This window comes from Podarcis liolepis (assembly GCF_965112155.1).
Source record: "Podarcis liolepis genome assembly, chromosome: 5".
NCBI classification, from domain to species: domain Eukaryota; kingdom Metazoa; phylum Chordata; class Lepidosauria; order Squamata; family Lacertidae; genus Podarcis; species Podarcis liolepis.
This window is the reverse complement of record NC_139556.1, coordinates 32,137,438-32,160,146: the sequence shown is the minus strand read 5'-3', so window position 1 is coordinate 32,160,146 and position 22,709 is coordinate 32,137,438. Positions and strand designations below refer to the sequence as shown.

Genomic DNA, 22,709 nt, shown 5'->3' with positions numbered 1-22,709 from the left:
CTCCTCCACCAGATTAGCAGGAAAAAGGAGCCATCAAGCCTCTATACCATGGGGGCCCAAATCCGGTCTAATCGCCTTCTAAATCCGGCCCGCAGAAGGTCCGGGAATCAGCATGTTTTTACATGAGTAGAATGTGTTCTTTTATTTAAAATGCATCTCTGGTTTATTTGTGGGGCACAGGAATTCGTTCATTCCCCCCCCCAATATAGTCCGGCCCCCCACAAGGTCTGAGGGACAGTGGACTGGTCCCCTGCTGAAAAAGTTTGCTGACCCCTGCTCTACGCAAACTCAAAAGAGCCATGTGTCGCTTGCTTTTGCTCCAACCAGTTTTGCTTCAAAAGGTGTTTATTCCCCCCCCCCCCCAAGGGTTATCTGCCTAAATAATGTTACTGCCAAATAGGACAAGGAAGATAAACTGCTGGAACAGCTTGGCCACAAGATCAAAGCACAACGCTTTGCAAGAACTCAGCTCCTCCACAGGCTAACTAAAATAATAAGCCAAGCTATTTAAGATGCAGCAAGATAACCCTGTAAGTGTGAGTGTAATGGAGCAGGACGGATTTAGGCTATTGTCTTATCCTTCAAATATCACCATAGAAAGCAGGGGCTTCCAAAGTGGCCTTTGTTGATGACCACAGGCATGGCAGCTAATATACTGTACATGGTGCTGCCCTTCTCATCAGTGGTTCACCCTATCCAGAGCTTTCCTCTTTGCCCTTACAACTCCAGAGGGTCGACTCTCCATCACTAGTTCTGCCGCACTGCTCACTTCTGCCCCTGCTGCTGTCAGCTTCTGCTCTTGTTGCTGCCATGCCCTTCCTGACTCTTTGCTCCACCTCTTTTCTTCCTGTTTGGCCCCTGTAACTTAGCAAACTACCCTCAAGTTTGCATCATCTGGGAAGCCATCGTTTGAAGGTGTCAAGTATTTTGCAGCATGGTCCTAGCAATTTCTACTTGCAAACCTACTTTTCTAAAGAAATGATCTAGTGCTACTATGTATACTATCTATTTAATATAAGACAAAATGAATACGGGGCAACATGGTGTAAAAGAGGAATATAATACACACTATACCTAAATCAGCCCTTGCCTTGTTTTGCCTTTGTTCGACTGTATCAAGCAAAAATTGCTGGGCAATTATTGCTGTGTTTTGCAGCCTGTAAAAAGTACATTATCAATTCACTAAAAAGCAACGAAGAAATTTTCTTCCAGCTCAAGTTCAAAAGCCTTGCTCAAAATTGTAGGGTGCCATGTTTTCCCTAATTTGTCTGAAAAAGCATGCCGTTTAATTCCCAGCCTTAGCACTGAACTTGATTCAACTGTCAACTGAGACTCTCTTGTGCTGCAAGAAAATGTCAACGGTTATCTGCCATAATTTCTGTTTGTGTTAGACACTAGATACCAAATGAGACCAGACTCAAACAAGGTAATGTTTATAGATCACAGAAACCATTTTGAGGAATCAGTATGTAATTTAGGATAGCAATGCTGCTGTTCAAAAAAAAAGTAGAGGTCACTGTGTTTTCCCCTCTGGCACTTCAATTTTAAATATTTTTTTGGGAAGTTCACACATAATTCCTATTGTGAAGGAGCAAGCATCCTGGTACTCCACCCCCATTCCTGCTGCTGCTATGCAGCCAGAAATGAAGCTGTAGAATGGCTTTGCATTACATCTGAATCTGGACCTTTCTCCCCCAACCACACACTTTTTTCTAGGGATGGCTGCTCTTTTATCTTCTATATGTAACTTTATAGTTAATGATGAGTTAAACCTTTGTCCCACATTATTGTCCGGCTTCTCTTAATGCTGCACAAGACTCATAAATTTGGTATTTTAATTGCACCTTTATGTGAGTCATGATAAGCATTCACAATCAGCAAGTCAGTATGCTGCTGCCAAACCTTATTCAATTATCCATGTTCTTGAATGTAAGGAGTAATTGATATTTCCCCCAGCTTTCTTCCACAGCATATTGAAAACTGAATTCTAACAACATGCACAATTAATGCAAAATATACTCCCACGCTTATAGGGTCTTAAAGTGGATCCAGGATCCCTACATTGGCTGTTACATTGTTGTTGTTCTAAAACACCCTCCCCAACTTAAAGGAATATCCCCTGCTGAGAAGAAAACTCCCAAGGAATGCTATCTACCATCCAGTGGAGTCTGGCAGCATAAAGAAAGATAAGATATGCAATTCAAGGGAGGCAAACCATAATCTGCTTCTAAATCATCATGATCTGAGCGGAATAGTTTTAGAGCAACTGAAGCGCTTTCCTGTAGCTCCATCCTCTGGCTAAACCTGAGAGGCAACACACAGGCAAAATTCCTTGTTTGACACCAGAAGTTCACAACTCACTGCAGACTCAACAATTGATCTGCCACAGTTGCAAAAAGGGTTTAACTCTTTCCACTTGAATATAGCTATTTTCACTACTGTGCTACCAGAAGCATGTCCTACACTTCCTTGTAAGAAAAGGGATTAGAAACCACAGTTGAGGCTGTTTGCATTTGGAGAGATCAAAGCTTTAAAAATGCAGCAGTTCTATTCACAGGGAAAAATTTAGACCAAGGCAGCAAGATCCACTAGGATGTTGATGGTCTCATGATCCCTCTGATCTATAAGCCTGGCTGTGATTTTCTACCCTGAAATGTTACACACACAATGCCCACAAAGAAACAAACCCTATGCAATTACAGTGGAAACAGGAAAAAAATATCATGAAATTTACTGGTCATAAACACTGTATTTCTGAATGAACTCTGTTATTAGAACTGCAAAAATCTAACAAGTATGTCTCTACCTTCAGCACTACTTAGAACTTAGTATTAAACCAGTCACTTTAAAAAAAATCACAATGCTTGAGGTTTCCATATATGGGAGATGCACTAACATGGAAAAAAAGATGTCCAAAGTCATACTTGTTTTCTGGTTCCCATGCATATGTATGGTATTTATATAAAAATAACTTCCACTGGATTGATTGATTTCAGTGGGCCTAAATGCACTTAACACAATCCTGGACTGAGGTCTGCATCTTTAACAGCGCCAGGATTTAGTAACATTTAAACTAAGTTACATAGTAATTTTTATTTTTTATTTAATGGCTTTATGGTGCCCTTCAGATGTCATTGGTCTATAATTCCCCTCATTTATTGCCCACTGGCCATGCTGGCTGGGAATGATGGGAGGTGATGCTCAAATACAGCTGGAGAGCACCAAGCTGAATAAGGCTGCGTCATGCACATTTAATGAATCATCTTTTTCCTTACCTCTGATGGTACAAAGGGCAGCATTAAGGGCGGCAGTGGCAGTGGAGGCTTCTTCAGTTCTTCACATTTTCTCTTTTTACATATCCTGTGACTAGTTTTGCGTTTCCTGCAACAGCTGCATTCTTCACAGTTAGTTTTCCGCAAACATGGCTCGCACACCCCACATCGCCTTCGCTTCTTCTTTTCTAGCACAGGTTGCAAAGATGCAAGCGAGACAGGAAGGCTGCCAGTTGGGTTCCCACAGGAGGCAGTCTCTGAAACTACAACTAGATTAGCACCACATTTCCCGATGTCCTGAACAGAGTTTGCAACAGTCCCACCACTTTCCAACTGCAACAATGGATCCTGAGGTTTTGGAATGGATTCATCTAACACAACTGTCTTGGTATCTGTATCCTCTGCAGCAGCTGATGGAGGCCCTGAATTAGCATCTTCAGACAAGTTGGGAAAACTTTCCTTAAAGGTGTCGCTGCTTACCAGAACGGAATCTGCTGTACTTTCTAGGTTGAGGGGTGCAACAGACACAGCACCAGAATCTAAAGTGAAAGTGTCTACGGCGATCTTTTCAAGTGTCTGCTCAAGATCTCCCAATATAAAACTAGTCAAAGAGGTATTAGAAACCTGTTCACATGCTAACGTGCCATTTGTTTGGTCACATTCTAAATAAAGTTGTCTGGAGTTGAAATAAGAATCAAGTGCTTTACTGCTTAGCTCCAGTTCCAAGTCCTTTGGTAAATGAGATTCCACACAAAGGCCTGGATCTTTTAAACAGCCTTCTGATTCAGAGATGCAGCATGAGGCAGGTTCTACTTCTTGAATGGTAGGCTCAGGATCCTGATTGAGCTGAGACCCTTGTAACACACATGGGTCATCTAAATGCAATTTCGAGATCAATTCAGAGGTAATCAAAATGGCAGCATCAGGATCACCATCAGTTAGCACCAAATCACAGGTAGTTTTGGAGTGAGCCTCTGTGGAAAACTCTGACCTTTCTACAAGTTCCTTTGAGTTTGTTTCCGAGGAAAGGCTTAATGCGGAATCGGAATGTGAACAGGTATTCTGTTTGGGGGCAGGAGACACATCCAAACAACTCTCAGAATGTGATTCCACAAATGCTCCCGAGTCTTTCTCTTCATGTACCTTTATAGGAATAGCAGAGTCAAGATGAAAATGTGCAGGGGCAAGTTGAGTGAAATTTTCTTCACAGGTACTCGGAGGCAAATATTTCAGAACCTGCTCTGTGGGCACAGGTTCTGTACACTGGCATGCCTCCTTTAATATCTCTGGATTTTGGGTACCTGGTACATCACCATTAGAAGCAGAAATACCTTCTTCAGAAGGTGTCTCTCCCTTTTTGGCTTGACTATCACATTCAGAGCAGTGGCCTTCTGGATCACACAGATCCTCCTCCTCCTCCACTGCCTCCTTGGGAGAAGATAATGCACCAACCTGGTTTAAATCCTTTCCAGCCTCTTCTGCTTCCTTCCTTCCTAATACACAGGAGGTTCTTGATTTAGGTTTCTCTCTTCTCCCTACACTTTTTTCTGGGCCACCTTTAGTTGCTCGCATGATTGTTGGCGTCTGGAACAGTCTATGGGGAAACGGTTTCCTGCGGAGAGTCATGGCAAAGCCATTGTAGCTCAAAGGAGGCTGGTTACGCAACAGGACATTATCAGTTAACCCTAGATCCATCCAAGGTGTTCCAGACAAGGCTTTGGTGACGCTGCTCCTGAGAAATCGGCATGTTGCATTCAGTGGTGGTTTCTCTTCCTGTGGTTTTTTCTTGCCGTCATTCTTTTCTTCCAGGTGCTTTTTGCAGTTTGCTGAACTTTCTGCTTTTGGAGAAGTTTTCTTGGCATCTTTTGTTACTTGGCAAGATTTCTTTTTGACTGGGCTTGATTTCTTTTTGCTTATCTCTTCCTTTTTAACTGATCGTGAAGATCTGGCATCACGAGCCATCTCTGTCAAGCAGCAGATGTGCAACTAGGAGTGGACTTAAAGATCATGGAGTCTTGCAAATGTTCTTCAGTTCAGCAGAAGCCGGCATATTCACCTGCACTGTCCTTGTAGAGCACAGAGCTGAAATAGAAGATAGGAGTTTAAGATTATTATGGATTATATTTACATTGTTGTTGTTGTTGTTGTTACATAGAACCCTGAAAAGCACTATCTTTGCATTATTTCTCTGCATTCTTACAAACTGGGAAGAGGGAAGCTGAGTGACATTGCCTAATGCTGCCGAGAGTTCATGGCACAGAAAATATGTTAGCCAGGGGCTTCCTGGTCCAAACCTCAGTCTCAGTCTGCTTGGCCACTATGCTACAGTGGCATAGTGTCTAAAAGTCACTAACAAGTTAGCATTGTGAGTGGAAAGGGCCATAACTCAGTGGTAGAGCACATGTTATTGTTATGTAATCAAAAAGTGCCAGCTTCAATCCTTGGCATTTCCAGGTATTTCTGGAAAGATTCCTGTCCAAAACCCTGGACCTCTTCTGCTAGTCTGTGCACAATATAGAGTTAGATGGACCAACAGTCTGATCTGATACAAGGCAGCACCTTATGTTTAAACAAGTTTATTCAAATGCTCAACTAAAACACAGTACACTTGTAAAACAGTTGCCACATTCTGTGTAATATTCCAAAACTGCTTAGAATATTTTGAGTTGTCCTTGAACTTTGATCCTGTTTACATTCGGTATTATATTGATTTCCTCATACTACCAATACTATTTTTTTCAAAATAGCCACATCCAAAATTTGACAGACTAGTCCCTCAGTCTGGGGATCTACAGTAAGCTTGCAATTAATATGCAGGTTACGTTCTAGAGATTGTGCCTAAAGCCAAAATATTGCATACTCAAAATACATTGGGCATAATGATGGATGGGCTTGGCACAGCTTTTTCCTGGATTCCCACCCCCTTTATTTATTTTTAAATTGCCAAGCATGTAAAGCTGAATGTGTACAAGTTAAATGTGTGTTAAGTTGCTGGCTCACTGTATTTCATTTCCCAAATGTGTCTCTTTGATCTTAGCAACATTTCCTTTTGGCATGGTCACTACATTTTCAGATCTAAAACAAGTTTGAGCTTATGCATGTTTACTCATAAGTAAATGCCACTTGAAGTCAATGGAATTGCTAGCAACTAAGCATGCAAAGGATTGTAGACCTAAAATCTAGTTAATTCCCCCAGGATTTGTTTCCAGAAATTATTAACTTCCCTGCAACCTCACCAACAGTGATAAAAATCCCTGTACACTTTGAAGAAAGCTAGGGATATCCCTGTTGTATTTTAGGCATGCTCTTTTGTTTGGTTTTGTTTAAACCCACTCTAAAATATGTGCTGCAGTGATTCATTGAGATGGGAAGCAAGACTCGGAGGAGTTTGGAAAAGTATGAGTACATTTAAATAATGCCAACAAGAAAGATTAAAGGGAGGGGGGGAAATGCAATGTATCGTCCTATCCAGCTAAGTTAAATGTATTCTAGAGTCCAACAGTGCAATCCTATGAAAACTTATCAGAAAGTCTCATATTGTCCTCAGTGAAACTTGCTTCTGAGTAGACATGTACGGGAGTGCATTGTAAATCCAACTTATCTGAACAGGATGACTGGGTATACAGGTTACAACTACCACATAGTCACATCCACCCACTGATCTGTGTGCTAACAATTCATCTGGTGTTGAGCTTTTGATGGCTCACCATGCATAGCCAATGACATTAAATACCATTACAAGCCTCTTGTGCATCAACATTTGCATTAATAAAAATCACTCCATGTGAGGAGCTGCCACATCAAGAGTCCTCATTTGAGAGTAATTTATAGTAGCTGCAATGTGGTAATCATTATGCTTGCTCCAACCATCGGGTGTGCAGAGCTTCTTTTGGATGTGCCAAGGAATTGCACATTTCCCCTTATTTTTCATATTGCTTTCTGCAAGACACTTTTTCTTGCACAGTTCTCTCTTCAATACTGTAGCTGAACCCTTCCACATGGAATTCACAAACACTCATCACATGCCTTAAAATACGAAGTACAGACATATATATGCAGCAACTTTATGTTGGACAAAACGGTTCCATTTCCACCTAAAGATGTTGAGCACAAGAATCCAGCTGTAGCTGACTCCCAAAGAAACAAATATAAAAGGATACATAGCACAATCTTACGTAGGAAGGTAAGTCCCACTGAGTTTAATGCTGTCAAATGCAGCTTTTCCAGACTGAGCAGGATAAAGAAGAGGAAGAATTGCTATGTAGCCAGTAGGTGCTATAGATTTGCAAATGCCCCCATCACTAATATACAGTATTTGTCACCTAAAATACTATTCTACTATTCTTCAAAGCCCTATTAATCATCCATATTTGAACAAGGTACTCATTAGATTTACTCAAAAGCGTTGCAATCAATGCTGTGAACTGCTGAGGACTGACACCGTTTTTGATAGCTTTCCCAACTTGAACACATCTTCTGCAATTGCTTTGTGTCATTATGACAATTATTCTTGCATCTTACTAATATAGGAAACTGTCTTATACTGTGTCAGACCATCGGTCCATCTAACTCAACATTGTCTACAATGAGCGGCTGTGGTTCTACAATATTTCAGGCAGCAGACATTCTCAGCTGTACCTTGAGATGCCAGGGACTCAATCTGGGTCCTTCTGCATATAAAAGAGATGCTCCAACAATAAGCTATGGCCCTTCCTCATGGTCTTGCAATGACCACTTTCAAACAGTACAATTTACAGGATCACAATCCATTGCAGCTTGACACAAATATTTAAGAAGTATGATGAAGACGAAGACAACTTCCAAAACCCTCCATGCTGCATATGTGCTTTTGGGTCAGCCTCAGACACATCGCCCATGCATTCCAGTGCCAAAATTCAGAAGCCCTTCAAGTGTCCAGAAAATGTGGCAGTCCAAAGAACAAGAGAACCAGAACACTGGTCTGCAATATGACAAAATTTAATGATGCAAACATTTATTTAATTAAGTGAGGGGGAGGAATACAATTTCTCCCCCTTAAATAGAAGAGCACTTGAACAATGAAGCAAGAAACAAGGGGGTTGAGAAATCCCCTTCCTGTAAGAATATTGGTCAGGAACTGCAAAGATAAGAAATCTCTAGCTCCAAGGCTACTGAAGTAGGAAGCAAGCTCTTGTCCCCTTCCAACAAATGGATAACTCTTTCTCATGTTGCCTTTTTGTACGTATTACATATGCACACCCAGAATGATTTCCAGTTGTATACAGCATTAAGGTAGCTAGGAATTTAATGTAATACTTCCCAGAGTTTGGTGGAGGCAGTATAATCCCGGCAAATGCTTATCTCATCAAGATAAAAACTAGAATCCTCCCTATTCTTGAGGAATGTTCTCGCAAGTGTAATTTCAATGCTGCTTAGCAACTGTTTATAGGTGGGCATGTATAATCCGGAATATCCAGATATGAAAACAACATTTATTGCTCCTTCCTTGCGCTAGGCTAACTGCTTTGAGCAATGCACCTACATTGTCCTATGCCCTGACCTCAATACGCTGGCCCCAATTCAGTTTATCATAGATACAGTGGGATCTTATGCATGCATACTGAGATGCTATCAAGGATGCTGCTCTACCCCAGATTCTGTGGGGATGGATGTGTTGTTTAAGTAGCCATACATAGTCTTACAGTAAAATCCTAAGCATGTGTGTACTTTGAAGTCCCATGGGCATTACAATGCAATCCTCATGTCTACTCAGAAGAAAGTCCAACTGAATTCAATGGGACTTGCTCCCAGGTAAATGAGGTTAGGACTGCAGCCTTAGTCTCTAATAAGAGTACTTAGGCAGTGCGATCTTATACGTGTTTATACATAAGTAAATCCCACTGTGTTCATCTGAGTTGAAAGTGTACATGAATTAGATTCCTAGATGCAGAACTTCTAACATAATTGTGGAGAAGTCAAGAGTTTCCAAAGTCTGACCAGGAAAGGGTTAACCTACTGCCAAGAGAAGATGCCACTGATAGTAACTATCAGAGGCACAGGGCTATGCTATGCTTAAGCCAAAGTCACATGACCAATTGCCTAAGAAAAGGACAGGCTAAGCTTAAAAGAGGGGGAATTTTTTTTTAGAAAGAGAGCTGTATTTGGAGTTGGGGGAGGGGGGAAATAGAAAAGGAGAGTAAAAGAGAACAGAGCTTCCTATGGGGCTTAAGGAGAAAGGGATCATGTATTCCCCAAATGTAGCTAACCAAATTAAAAACAACACTGAATTTGAAAAGGGGGGGGGGAAGTATCAGGCACTGAATTGCAGCAATTGTAATTTTATGCACAACCTGTGCAAGTTGTCACTTCACACTCTGTCATTTCCTCAGCACATACAGGCTTCACTATCTGGGTACCAGAGGTATGAATTAGCCTTAAAAAATGAGCTGGGGAGGGAGGGGAAGTGGGCAGCCAGGATATTAGTTTGCTAACAGTGCAATCCTCTGCATTCTTGCTCAGAAGTAACTCTGGATTACCAAGGCTGAGTGGGATTTGGGGGGGGGGAGGTAGGGGAAGGGTAGTACCTCTGGTGGGGGGAACATGTCATGTTCCTCCTGGGGTAATTTGTCTACCTTTGGTCCCCACCCTGCACTCCCCCGTGGCTCCAGGAAGCTGTCAGCGTGTGACAGCAGCCATACCCCCGAAACAGCTTTAACTGGCCAGCTAAGCCAGGTAAGGGTAGCCAATAGATCATTCAGTGAGTCCGGAACTTTCCCTGCATGCGAAGACAGCCTCTGGTGAATTGAGCGGATGAGACCCATAGTGGGACCAGTGGTCAAGAAGGCAGTTTCTGCACATGTTGTAGAGGGAGGTGAGGAGCAGATGAGGCTTGTCAACCTGGAAAGGTAGCCCAAATTCTGACCATAAACCTTGCAGGATATCTTCGTGAGATCAAAATGGTAAGGAGTAAACCCTACACAAATACAGAGTACAGTGGTACCTCGGGTTACATACGCTTCAGGTTACATACGCTTCAGGTTACAAACTCCGCTAACCCAGAAATATTACCTCAGGTTAAGAACTTTGCTTCAGGATAAGAACAGAAATCGTGCTCCGGCGGTGCAGCAGCAGCGGGAGGCCCCATTAGCTAAAGTGGTGCTTCAAGTTAAGAACAGTTTCAGGTTAAGAACAGACCTCCAGAACGAATTAAGTTCTTAACCCGAGGTACCACTGTACTGTCCCTAAGGCAGTTGGATGGTGCCTCATAACCTCCTTCTGGCAACTCTTGCAGCCAAGCTGGTGCCAAATGTATTACTCGGCTTTCCTTTGGACCACATCATCAAGGCTGGACAGACTAGGATCTCCATACACACTGCCCAGACTTGCGACTTTGGTACTGATAATGCAGCGGTTTGACTTCACCCCTGGAAGTGCACTCCATTGTCTCTCGAGACAGATGGATGCCAACAAGAACCACCAAGGCTGAGAGAAGACTGGCTCCCCTCAGGTAAACAAGAGAATTTGTGGCTGATGTGAGGTCAAGGCAAGGAAGGCCACCTAGACCTTCTCCGTTCTTCTGGAGCCAGGTAGGCAGGTTGTGGTAACTGGGGCCCCCATTAATCACCATCCATTTTAAGCAGACTTTAGCAACTATGAATTTCACAGTAAAACAAAAAGAAAAAACACCATTCCTAGTGCTGCCATAGGGCAAAAGCATGGAGCCAATTCACAGATCCTTACGGCTCCTCATAGTTTTACACGGTCTCCCCCCCCCCCAATAAATAAATTGATTCATTCATCTGTGTCTGCATATGTGTCCTGTGATTTCTTCGTGGTTTTGTTGGTCCCCTGTGCAAAAGTCATGAAAACTCATGGAGACCCTGAATCAGTGTTTTTGCACTAGAGCTGCAATTTTTTACTATGTACCAGTGTAAAGCTGATGACGTATTTTTAGGAAAAACATATCAAATCATGCTGATTCAAGAAGGTAACATTTAATTCTACTGGAACCAATTTTTACTCAGACACTGTGGAAAAGCAAAAAGCATGTGTGGCTAGGCGCATTTTCTGTTTCTATCTGTTGGAAGTGAGGAGGGAGTGGAAACTCTGTCACTTTCTCAAAATTCCAAAATGTGTCCATGGGCCCATAAAGACTGATGAACCCTGAACTAGAAGCTAGTGAGCTTCTCCCTCAAGCTGGCTTCATCACAAAACATATCTGAGCAGCTGCCAGGGCCCACCAGTGATATCTGCTGTGGGATCCCCTTTTAAAAAATAAAATAAAAAATACAGCACTCTAAGGTCCAGGCAGTGGTGTCAAGAGTTTATTTAGACTCATTGCTGCTGACCGCTATTGTTGTCGCCAGTGGAGGCACCAGAAGGCATTTTGCTGTGGGTTCGCTGAAGCTCAATGCATCTGCTTGCATCAAGCGAACAACTTACAGGCACAAGTGTGTTTCAAACTGACATCGACTCTCACAAGGAAAATCCTAGACCAGATCAAGCCTAAGAGAGATGTTTTCCTTTGCCTTAGGCTCTCTCTGTGGCCAAATACAACCCTAGTTTCATCGGAATACAAAACTTCCAGTAAATCTACGCATTGCTTCAAGATTTAATACAATTACTCTTCTCACTAAGCAATCCTTCAGTACCAACATCTCTTTTGTCACTACATCCAAGCGATCTATGCACAAAGCCATTACACATAAATTACTTGACAATGGGCTGTGGACTACACTGACAACTTTTTTAATGAGTTCCGTCCATTTTCAAATCTACATTTTTATTTTAAGCCACAATGACTGAATCTCTCGAGTTTCACAACTTGCTTATTACATATCTGTGTTTTTAGAAATGGAACATTTTCATTTGGCTTTGGCAAACAAGTGCTTGTCAATGCAACTCCAATCAATCCATTTGTTCCCACAAGATTTTAGAACCACTTTGCATTTTATGGGACCGTCCAGGAATAAACACCGTAAGCATGTAAGAGAGAGACACCTTTGGGTGTTCACCCTATTCAAACGTGCCGAGAAGAAAATGTTCAGAAATGTTATTCATCCTGCACGAAGTGCAACATATCAAAAATCCAAGCAGCTGCAGGACAGAGCTGCTCCAAACACTTATATCCCTGCTTATATCACAATTAACAAGCTATTGCAAATATAACATTATGTGATCTGCCAGTAAAAGCTGCTTTATACCAGCATTCCAGCGGTGTCCACTATGAGAAGCACATAAAGTGGGAAGGAAATACACACGCCTCCGAACATGCAGTGCGCAAAAGGGAACAGCAGCCAATCACAGCTCCCCTACCCATTTCCCCAAGCGCTTGAGGACACGTGTCTCCCTGTCACAATTCATACTGGAGTAATATGGACAAGTTCAAACGGCAGTTTCCTCTGCAATAAATGCAACACTTGGGTATTAAAACCAGGAAGTGTATACCTTGAAAGCAGCAGGGATTTTCCCTGGTGGGCTCAAAAGCGCAATTCCAGACACTGCGCACTTCTTGCAATTGCCGCTGTCTGTGATGTGTCAGATAAGTCAGCGTGTGTGCATTTACAGACACCGTGCGGACGGCAGGGATCGGATGCACATCTGCCCCCTTTTCAAACTACTGAAAGGCCCACACCTTTCTGCAAGGAGAAATGCAACAGTCCCCCCCACCCGCGCAAAATACAAGAACCAGTGTGTCTTGCTAAAAGCCTCTCTTGCTGTCAAGACCCTTCAGACTGAGGAGATTCTGCAGCCCCCTGCAGATCTGGTTTTTTAGGGAAGCAGAACAGAGAACTACTGGCTCATGACTCAGGCTTATGCAGTGTGACAAGAAGACTGGCTTCCCTCCTGACTTTTTGCATCTGCACGTACTCCAGGGGCAGTTGCATTTGCAAGAGGGTTCGTATGCAAATGGACAGCCTCCTGCGCTCAAATGGTGACTCCGGAGGCAAGTATGCAGAGGCAAGCCTCCTGCCCGCTTCTCCTCCGAACTGGCTTTTAAACAAGCTGCCCTGTTGAGCAATACTACTGACATATAGAGAAACTCATGCCTCCCCCCCAAAGCGAGATATCAGCAGAGAGAGGGGGAAGGGGGAGGACCAAGCCGCTGCCTCTGCTCTTGTTTCAAGCAGATGGCTTCCTGGAGTGGGATTTATTTCTGCAGGAGGTAGAAGCCAGCGGTGGCCTGCAGCTCTCATTGTACAACTGCTCTCACAAGGGCTGCCGAGGAACCAAACAATGGGTTAAATTCGATTTTAAATTGACGACAGTGCGATGATTAATTAACTCTACTGAGATCAGCCAAGATGCACTGCTGGGAAACCGAGATATACAGCAGACTTTAACCCGTTGCGTGGGGTTTTTTTTTGCATTTAAAAAGCAGTAGTAATGCAGTTTAAGCAAACAAGGGGGTGGTGGTTTAAAAAAGGCCAGCTCGAGAAGTTGCTGTTTGTCCTTTCCTTTTCCCCAAAAAGCAAACGCTCGAGAAAGAAAGCCAGTTTCGTTAAAACTGTCTCGCCCCCAACCCCTTTGTATGCAGATTTGAGGCAGTTTTGCTTGCCTGGCGGGTTTTTCCGGGCAGACTTGGGCTGCTTCAAGGCAAACTTGCACTAAGGCGGTCACAGGTCGGACCTTATGGAGGATTTTTGGTGTTTTTTTAATTAAAAAAATATAAATGTGGGAATTTTGTTTTTTTCCTTTCCTTTCCCTCCCGCAGCCAGCAGCAGAAACTTCCCTGGGACTTTTCTCAGGGTTCCACCAACTTTTAATTGCATTCCGCTTCTCCACGTCTATCCTGGAGGAAAGTGCAGCCAACTTTTCGGAATGGGCTCTTCTCGCCAGCCCGCTGGGCAGACAAGGAAGGTTCGCGTACTAAGCGAGGCTGCTTCTCCAACCATCCCCTCCCCACCCCGACCAGCTTCTCTGGGAACAGATCCCTTAATACGTACCAGGCTCGTTGCGTTGTCAATAAGATACAGTACTAACAGGAAAAGGCGCTCCGTGCATGACTTTGCAATCCACAGCTGCAAAAAAGCAAGGAAACTTTCATGGCTCATCCATGAAGGAAGGAAAATAAGCACCTATGTGGAACATGGAGACCCCCCGCACCCAGCAATGGGGGAATAAAGCGTGCTCTTCCCGGAAGGTTAGTATCTTCCCCGGACAGACCCTCCGAGAGGGAGGCTCGGCTGCGCTTTGCTCTGGAGCTGGACGGAGCCCTCCTAGTGAAAAGTAAGATGCGAGCTGGATCGCCACTCCGGAGTCGGATTGCTTACCTCTCGACCCCGGACTCTTGGGGCCACTGACTAGCGCAACTTCAAAAGTTTCACTCAAGACGCCCCTGAACAGTATAGTGCTTAGGTCAACAAAGGTGGGAGGAAAGAGGAAAGAAGCAAGCATAAAACTGATTTGAAGAATCAAACATAAAACTGTTCTATGATTCAAATGCATCTAATGATGCAAAAAAATTGGCTAGAATATACATTTGGCTTATTTCCTGCAGTTTAACACTGTTCACATGTGGGACAAATATTCCCTAGTGCTAAATGGTCTCTAGCATTCCGCAAACTCCAAATATATCAATTCTTATTAATAACGGTGATAATATTTGTTACTTGCTTGTTGCACACAAAATTAGCAACATATTTAAAAACATAAGCACAAGTAAAAATACACTACAGAAAGAACAGTCACAAAAAGCACATGCCATTTCTACAAATACTCAAAGCCAGCCTCCAGCAGAAAGTTTTTAATGGCCTTTTATTTAAAAATTAATGTATGCACACAATATTCACTCAAAAGTTTGATCTTACACATTGTTGGGAATGATTATTCCTATTTATTTAAACTGATTTAGGCATGCCTAATACTTATTAAGATCAGACTGTAGAAGAATTAGGTGCTGTCAGTGCTCAAATTATTATTGCCTACAACAGAGATTTGATACAGGTGCATTGGGAGTTAAGGACCTCTCCCTGTAGCCACCCTTCTTGACATAGGCATACCAGCAGAGTATCCAAAGCAGATCCTAAGGTATAGGCAGGATAGTACAGGTAGGTAAAGGGACCCCTGACCATTAGGTCCAGTTGTGGCCGACTCCGGGGTTGCGGCGCTCATCTCACTTTATTGGCCGAGGGAGCCGGCGTACAGCTTCCAGGTCATGTGGCCAGCACGACTAAGCCGCTTCTGGCGAACCAGAGCAGCACACGGAAACGCCATTTACCTTCCCGCCGGAGCGGTACTTATTTATCTACTTGCACTTTGTCGTGCTTTCGAACTGCTAGCTTAGCAGGAGCAGGGACCGAGCAACGGGAGCGCACCCTGTCGCGGGGATTCGAACCGCTGACCTTTTGATTGGCAAGTCCTAGGCTCTGTGGTTTAACCCACAGGTACAGGTGTTCAAATAAATAGCTTGGGCCTAAACCATTTATGGCTTAAAGGGTTAAAACCAGCACTTTTAAATTGGCCTAAAATGCACTGGTGTCTTAGACTGGCTGGATGCAGAGGAGTAGTGGGAGACATCAGCTGGGGAACACTCAAGGGACAAAGGCTCAGAGCTCAGGGACTGGTGTTGGGATGGCAATGAGTGGTCAGAGGGAGAAGATTGGGAAGAGGTGGTGTTGGAAGCTGAAGAGGCAACAGGGTTTAGTGAGTAGGAGGAGCCTGTGGCAGAAAGAAGTCCAGAAGGAGAATCTGAGGAAGAGGGAGGGCCAAGAGGCAGAGATAAGTTAGTCTGGAGAAGAAGCTAAGGTGTCTCCCACTCCTGCTGCAATCACCTCCCCTCACCCCTGGTCTCCAGAACTAGAAGAGGTATGGAGGAGAAAGAGCAGACAGGTGTGCTGGCAGAATCTTGGAGCGACCCGGGAGAGGAGGCGGCTTTAGACAGCTGTGGGAAGGCAGGGACCCTCAGTCCCCACAACTGCCTCAAAGGGGAAAAACCTATGGGAAAGAGTTGCTGTGCTCACTAAGCATGGCACTACTGAGCAGCCTGGTTCTTCTAATAAAGTGTTAACTTAGTCTGTGTGATTTATTGCTGACCCACTCCTGACAACTGGCAACCACTGCAGCTGATATCATAAAGATGCTGCTCACCTTGTCCCCAATAGGACTCTGGCCGCCACATTCTGAACCAGCTGAAGTTCCTACAATATCTTCAATAATGCGCACATAGTAAGAGCATGGATCACTGTGGAAAAGTCGGCCTTCTGTATATAGTTTAAGCCAGGAGCATTCCTATTCTAAGATCGCCAACCCAATCCAATATCAGCTGTAAGCCACCTTCCAGAACTCGGAATCTCCCTAACCACAACACCTCAGTCTTGCTTAGATTAAACCTCAGCTCATTTGCTCACACCCATTCCAGAACTACTGCCAAGCCCTGGTTTAGGATTCCGACAGCCTCCCTGAGATCAGAGGGTGCAAAGGAAAGGTTGACTGATAACAATGCAGTATAAACCTTCAGATGGCTTTCCTGGAAAATTCATGTTGTACAGCTTGCAGCTAAAAATGGACTCTACAAGCCAATGGCCACCAGACAAAGCAAAAGTCCCCCAACACCATTTTCTGGGAATGGCTATTCAAGAACAACCTGAACTATTGTAATACAGAGCCTCCTAAATCCCAATAATTGACCCAGGATGTTACAGTTGATAGTACATACTGAAAGCCTCTGAGGTCCAGGAGGATTGAGGTAGCATCCTACCCCTGTCCACTCTATCTTGAATCATCCACCAGGGTGATTAAGGTTCCTTCCATCCTATAAATAACCCTGAGCCCAGACTGGACTGGATCCAAGTAATAATACAAAAATGCCTAGAGTTGAAAAGCCACAATGTGCTCTATCACCTTGCTTTGTAAAAAATGCAAGTTAGACAGAATGGTATTTGTTAATTGCCAAATAATTTAAAGTCAATTATAGGAGAAGTCTCACTTTGCATCCTTGAGATAGGAACCGCTCCTTATCTTAGGGAGGCACTCACTGCCTCCTAGGTCCTTGATTTCACAACCATGAAGGGGAGGATCAAGGGGGAAGTTAAAGGCCTCACTACTCCAAGCTATTTAACCACATCCTCGGGTAAAACAAGCTGAAAAGTATCTGCCCCAACAGTGCAAAATAGTATTCTGATCCCATCCATCTCTGCACACCAACATGCATACTCAGGTTAAAGATTTCGTGTAAAACTGCACACATCATTTAGAGCTTATTGGAAGAAAGTAGCTGAGCTACAAATTTAAGAAAAAAACCAAGCACTTTGCATTCTGCAACATTGTGGTTGATATGACCACCATCAAAACAACAAAAAACTTACAGTACATGCCTCTTCCGAGCTAGAAGTAAAAAGCCAGTCACAAAGACCACACAATCAATGCCTGATCATACAGTTCAGTTCTCTCTGCTTTTATCATCACAGCAATCCTGTTAGGCTGAAAGGAGGAGTTGCCAAAGTTCACCTAATTAGATTTGAACCCTGGTCTTCCTAGCCTAAACCCAATGCTCAAACCACCACAATTTATATACATAGCCTCCTGCAGCTGTTGAAACCAACCTAGATGAAGCTACTCATGCACATAAACAACAAGGATTGCCTGTACTACATAATTGCATCCAATCCCACCAATTAAAACACAAATATGCTTATTAGAAGCTTTCTACTGGTTTTCTGTTGTCCATTTGCAAAAGACAAACAGCACTAGATACTTAAGGTAATTTAACATCACCAGTGCCCGTTACCAATTTTTGTTTTACCCCATGCTTTTGACAGCAGCTCGATTTCCATATATTAGTCAGGTGATAAGCATTTAGAAACTTCCCCTGGTGATTTATCCATACCAAATTGTGGTTAAAAACAGACAAATTCAACAGGCTAGGCTTCTCCCCCCCCCCGGTAGCTTGCAGCTATAAAGTAATTTAAGACAAATAATATAACTCAGTATATATCTAACCATTGTTTCCCATCATAAGTAGAAAGTATTCAGGTGAGCTGTGAGAAGGCACCACACCTTAGAATATTCATAACCACATTCATATTTCCATATGGAAGTACTTTGCTCTCACTTTGACTTCAGTCATAAAGCATTACATTGCTGTTGCCCTCAGATTTAATTACTGTTCTCTTTGTTCTGTAAAGTAGTTGCTACATGTTTATCTGCGCTGGGTATGACCAAATATTTTGCCTGTTAGGAGGGCACCCTAACTAAAGTACTTGCAAAAGGGGATGGGAGGTGTAACCATAGATCAGAAGGTGGTGGTTGTTTTGTTAAAATTTATATACCACCCTTCATTTGAAGAATAGTTAGTTAAAACAAAACAACCCCCCCAAACATCTATACTAGTATGAACTACTAATGAAGCATGACACCAGCTTACATCATATTCAGATATAAAGAGAACTGTAGAGCCAAATATTATTTATAGGACAAGTAAGTATAGTTTGTCAGTTATGGGAATTAATACTGAGATTACAGTACCTTGACACCTTGTTTCTTATTCCATTTATAACCCATTTTACAACCTTGATGCTTATTTGTATGCATGGTTTTATCCCTATCACATACGTCAGTAAATGTGCATTAATGGATCTGATCCATACACACAACATTTGAATGGGTACCAGTTTATGCCCACAAAAGCATCCAGCAGAAAACAATTAACCACCGACATCACCTTGCAGACAAGGATTGCCATTTCACTGGAGGCAGTGATGACTGAATGAAATAAGTATATACAAATTATATAGAAAACTATGATGGGCAGAATAATAGCACTTTTCGCTTTTCACTAAGCCTTATGTTTTCAGAAATGTGCAGGAATTGAGTGCATTTATTTATTTATGTTATTGAGGAATAACCTTTTGAAATGAAAATTTCCCAAGGCTATTTTACATCTACTTATTTATTTATCAATAAAATAATTTATAGGCTAATACAGTTAATGTAATAACACTTGAAACTAGTGTCTAAACCAGTGTCAACAGCAGGCTACAACTGTTTCCAATTAAACCAGTAAAAAGCCATAGCCTTTTTAAAAACAGAAATGAATGACAGTTTAAAGTCCAACTCACCATTTAAATAAAGAACAGATTGAAAAAGAAACATATTTAAAGCCCACCTAAATGCAAGCAGGGAGTGGGCTTGACACACCTCTCCATGATGAGTGGGCAAGTTTCATAAATGTGGGGCCGCAGTTCAAATGACATGTCCTTTTCTTTTTTTTAGTACTCTATGCAATTCTACCAGATCTGCCAAAAGTTGGAAGACATGGTGTGCTATTGATTTAGCCGGAAACTTTTTTTTATGGCAAGAGCAGAATAGCGCAAAGACCTTTTATAAAGTCAAAAGTATGAGTGTGAGAAAAGCATTGATGGAAGAATTAAAGGTGATGGAAATTCGAAGAAAGTGCCTCACCCTGAGTGAAATATAAAGCAAGAACTTCCCATAGGCCCTGCTTAAATTTTCAACAGTGTTTATTTTCTCTTCTTGCAACACTTCCTTCCTATAAAACATGGGTAGGCAAACTAAGGCCCGGGGGCTGGATCCGGCCCAATTGCCTTCTAAATCCAGCCCGCAGATGGTCCAGGAATCAGTGTGTTTTTACATGAGTAGAATGTGTCCTTTTATTTAAAATGCATCTCTGGGTTATTTGTGGGGCATAGCAATTTGTTCTCCCCCCCTTCAAAATATAGTCCGCCCCCCGCCCACAAGGTCTGAGGGACAGTGGACTGGCCTCCTGCTGAAAAAGTTTGCTGACACCTGCTATAAAACATACTCCCATGTACATCAAAATGATGTCTGTACTACAGCAGCAATTGCCACGTTGAGGGTCATGCTCCATTAGTGGGTTAAGGGACTTCTGTGAGGCTTCCTAGGAAGACAGGCTGTAGTTTAAGAGACTAGAGTGTTATGTGGGAAATGTCACATTCAGAAACTAGAAACAGGATCACGAAACCTTTAATTTTCAGCACATCAGTCCCACAGAACAGAAAAAGGTGATCTACTTCAAATTGCATAAGCAAACCAGATCTCTCCAATGAGCTGTGTTTCTGCAGTTTTGAAACAGCATCCTTAAGAGTGGAGTATGGTCCAGTGAGCAGCTTCTTAGGCTTGGACTTGAATGAGTGGGTTTGTCTGCTACGGATGCACTAAGCAGCCTGGGATAAATCCCTTTCCCTCACCTTCAGATCCACATCTGTAAAAAGGCAAAATAAGTTACCTACCTAGTGCATAACTTCAAAGGTTAGACATAGCAAGGGTCAAAACTGACTGCAAGGTATCCCCTTAGAATTGGATCTGAAAGTCCCCCTTTGCTGTGTTCCTGTATCTGTTGATGATGCAAAGAAAAGTTTTATCTATCCCTTACAAGGAACATCAGTGTAAATACTGAAATGTCTTTACTGTTTTAAAGTGTTAATTGCCACAATCTTTTATTTGTTCACTTTGAATTTGGAGATTTGTATGGCATGGCTCAAACTGCATTTTAGCTATCTAATCTTTGGCTATGTACACATTAGCAGCTTAAAATGCAGCAAACTAATTTCCCCCCACTGTGTTTCAAATACTGGTACTTTTAAACATTGCTGTACACAGCAGAGAGAGAGAGTGGGGACATCTTCATTTGATGCACATTACCTGACCTGTATCTCCATGTCCCCTGTCCCTCCTGTTCAATAGAGCTGTCATCTGCCCATGCACAATGGCTGTCTCAAATGTACACATCTCAGCTTGTGGCTTACGTTTTCAAACTGGATGGAAGCTGGTTTGACAAGTATTTATAAAGAAACAGAAAAATACGCATGGATTGTGGCTAAATATACCAGTGGTGGGAGCACACTGGAGCTGGAACGAATGGTAATGTGTGGACAGCCTTTATTTCTAACTCTTTCATAAGGGCTTTTTGAAGGGGCATAAATAGAGATTATAAAAAAGAGTAGTTTTGTATCACAGTGAAAAGTTAAATAATTTTTTTTAACACGGGTGGCGCTGTGGGTTAAACAACAGAGCCTAGGACTTGCCGATCTTCCGATTGGCAGTTCGAATCCCCGCGATGGGGTGAGCTCCCGTTGCTCAGTCCCTGCTCCTGCCAACCTAGCAGTTTGAAAGCACGTCAAAGTGCAAGTAGATAAATAGGTACCGCTCCGGCGGGAAGGTAAACGGCGTTTCCATGCGCTGCTCTGGTTCGCCAGAAGTGGCTTAGTCATGCTGGCCACATGACCCGGAAGCTGTACGCCGGCTCCCTCAGCCAAGAAAGCGAGATGAGCACCGCAACCCCAGAGTCGTTCACGACTGGACCTAATGGTCAGGGGTCCCTTTACCTTTAATGAAATGTGAAGGTGATGGTTACAGGGTGTTCCACCTTCAGAATCCACTTTGGACAACACCTTTATTATTAATTATTATTATTAATTGAATTTATATACAGGCCTATACCAGGGGGTCTCAGGGCGGTTCACAGAATAAAATCAAGATATAAAACCACAAATACATAATAAAAACAACTATAATGTAATCAGGAAATTCTTCATTACGGCAAGATGTTACACAAAGGGAGGCAGACTTTTCCCTTTTTTTTAGTACTCTGTGCACTTTTTTGTACCCAGATCTGCCAACTGTTGGAAGGCATGATACCGAGCTGCTTGGCGTGCTGATTTAGCTGAAAACTCTTTTCATGCAAAGAGCAGAATAGCACAAAGACCTTTTATAACGTGAAAAGCACAACAAAGAATTCTGGATAACGCCAAGGCTTGCCACAATTTTGTGCCTAGTAAAGGGTATTACATAACTGCAATAATATATATATATATAAACCTGCGGCAATTGCTTTTTTAATGTGTCGTCCCTCCACCTCACGCGCGGCAAGGCTATGCAATGATCAACTCTGCCAGCGGAATTTCCGCCCGTCCTGCCGTAGTTAAAAGCCAAGAAGCCCGACCGGGGGGCGGGGGCTGTTGGGGGAGAAGAGGGGCCGGCGGAACATCAGAAAAGAAGGCGCATATCTACGCGCCCTTCTCAACCGCGGGATATTCCTTGCACTGCAAGTGGGCTGGACTGGATGACCATCGGGGTCCCTTTCCCACTCGACCTCCCCTTGAGGCCCATTCGGGGACGCCTGGCCGCTCTCCCTTCCCACTTCCCCTGAAGCCACACAGCCGGCCTCCTCAGTTGGAGCGGGCGGGGGAAAGGGAGCCGAGGAGGCCGGTGGGAGGAGACGCGCCACCGCCGGCTGCCGAGCGAGCTTCTCCCGCCGCCTCCTGACGCGATCACGGGGCGCCGCCGCGGGCCTGGCCGAGCAGCTCCCGGAGGCCGTGGCCCCCGCACCATGCCCGGGGCGCGGGAGAAGACGCTCCTCCCCGGCTTGCAAGGCCTCCGCTAGAGGAGCCTGTACGAGGAGGCCCGTCTCTTTCCCTTTCTCCTCCTCTCCTTTCTCGGCGTCCGCGGCCGAGCCCCGCCTCTCAGCCGGGCTGGGCG

The 22,709-nt window shown here is 43.5% G+C and overlaps 1 protein-coding gene across 2 annotated transcripts in view; it reads right to left on the bottom strand.

Moving 5' to 3' along the window:
- Window positions 1-22,666, bottom strand: part of TET1 (tet methylcytosine dioxygenase 1) — an 83,860-nt gene extending 61,194 nt beyond the window's left edge. Inside the window, exons 1-4 of one of the 2 annotated variants that reach the window (XM_083505704.1) lie at window positions 22,050-22,666; window positions 14,525-14,604; window positions 14,198-14,272; window positions 3,276-5,354 (exon numbers count right to left, since the gene is read on the bottom strand). In XM_083505704.1, coding sequence (XP_083361830.1) covers window positions 3,276-5,234 — 1,959 coding nt within the window. In that variant the 5' untranslated portion in view covers window positions 5,235-5,354; window positions 14,198-14,272; window positions 14,525-14,604; window positions 22,050-22,666. Of the gene's footprint in view, window positions 1-3,275; window positions 5,355-14,197; window positions 14,288-14,524; window positions 14,605-22,049 lie in introns of those variants that run through there. The other variant, XM_083505703.1, reaches the window with a different exon arrangement.
- Window positions 22,667-22,709: the final 43 nt, after the last annotated feature.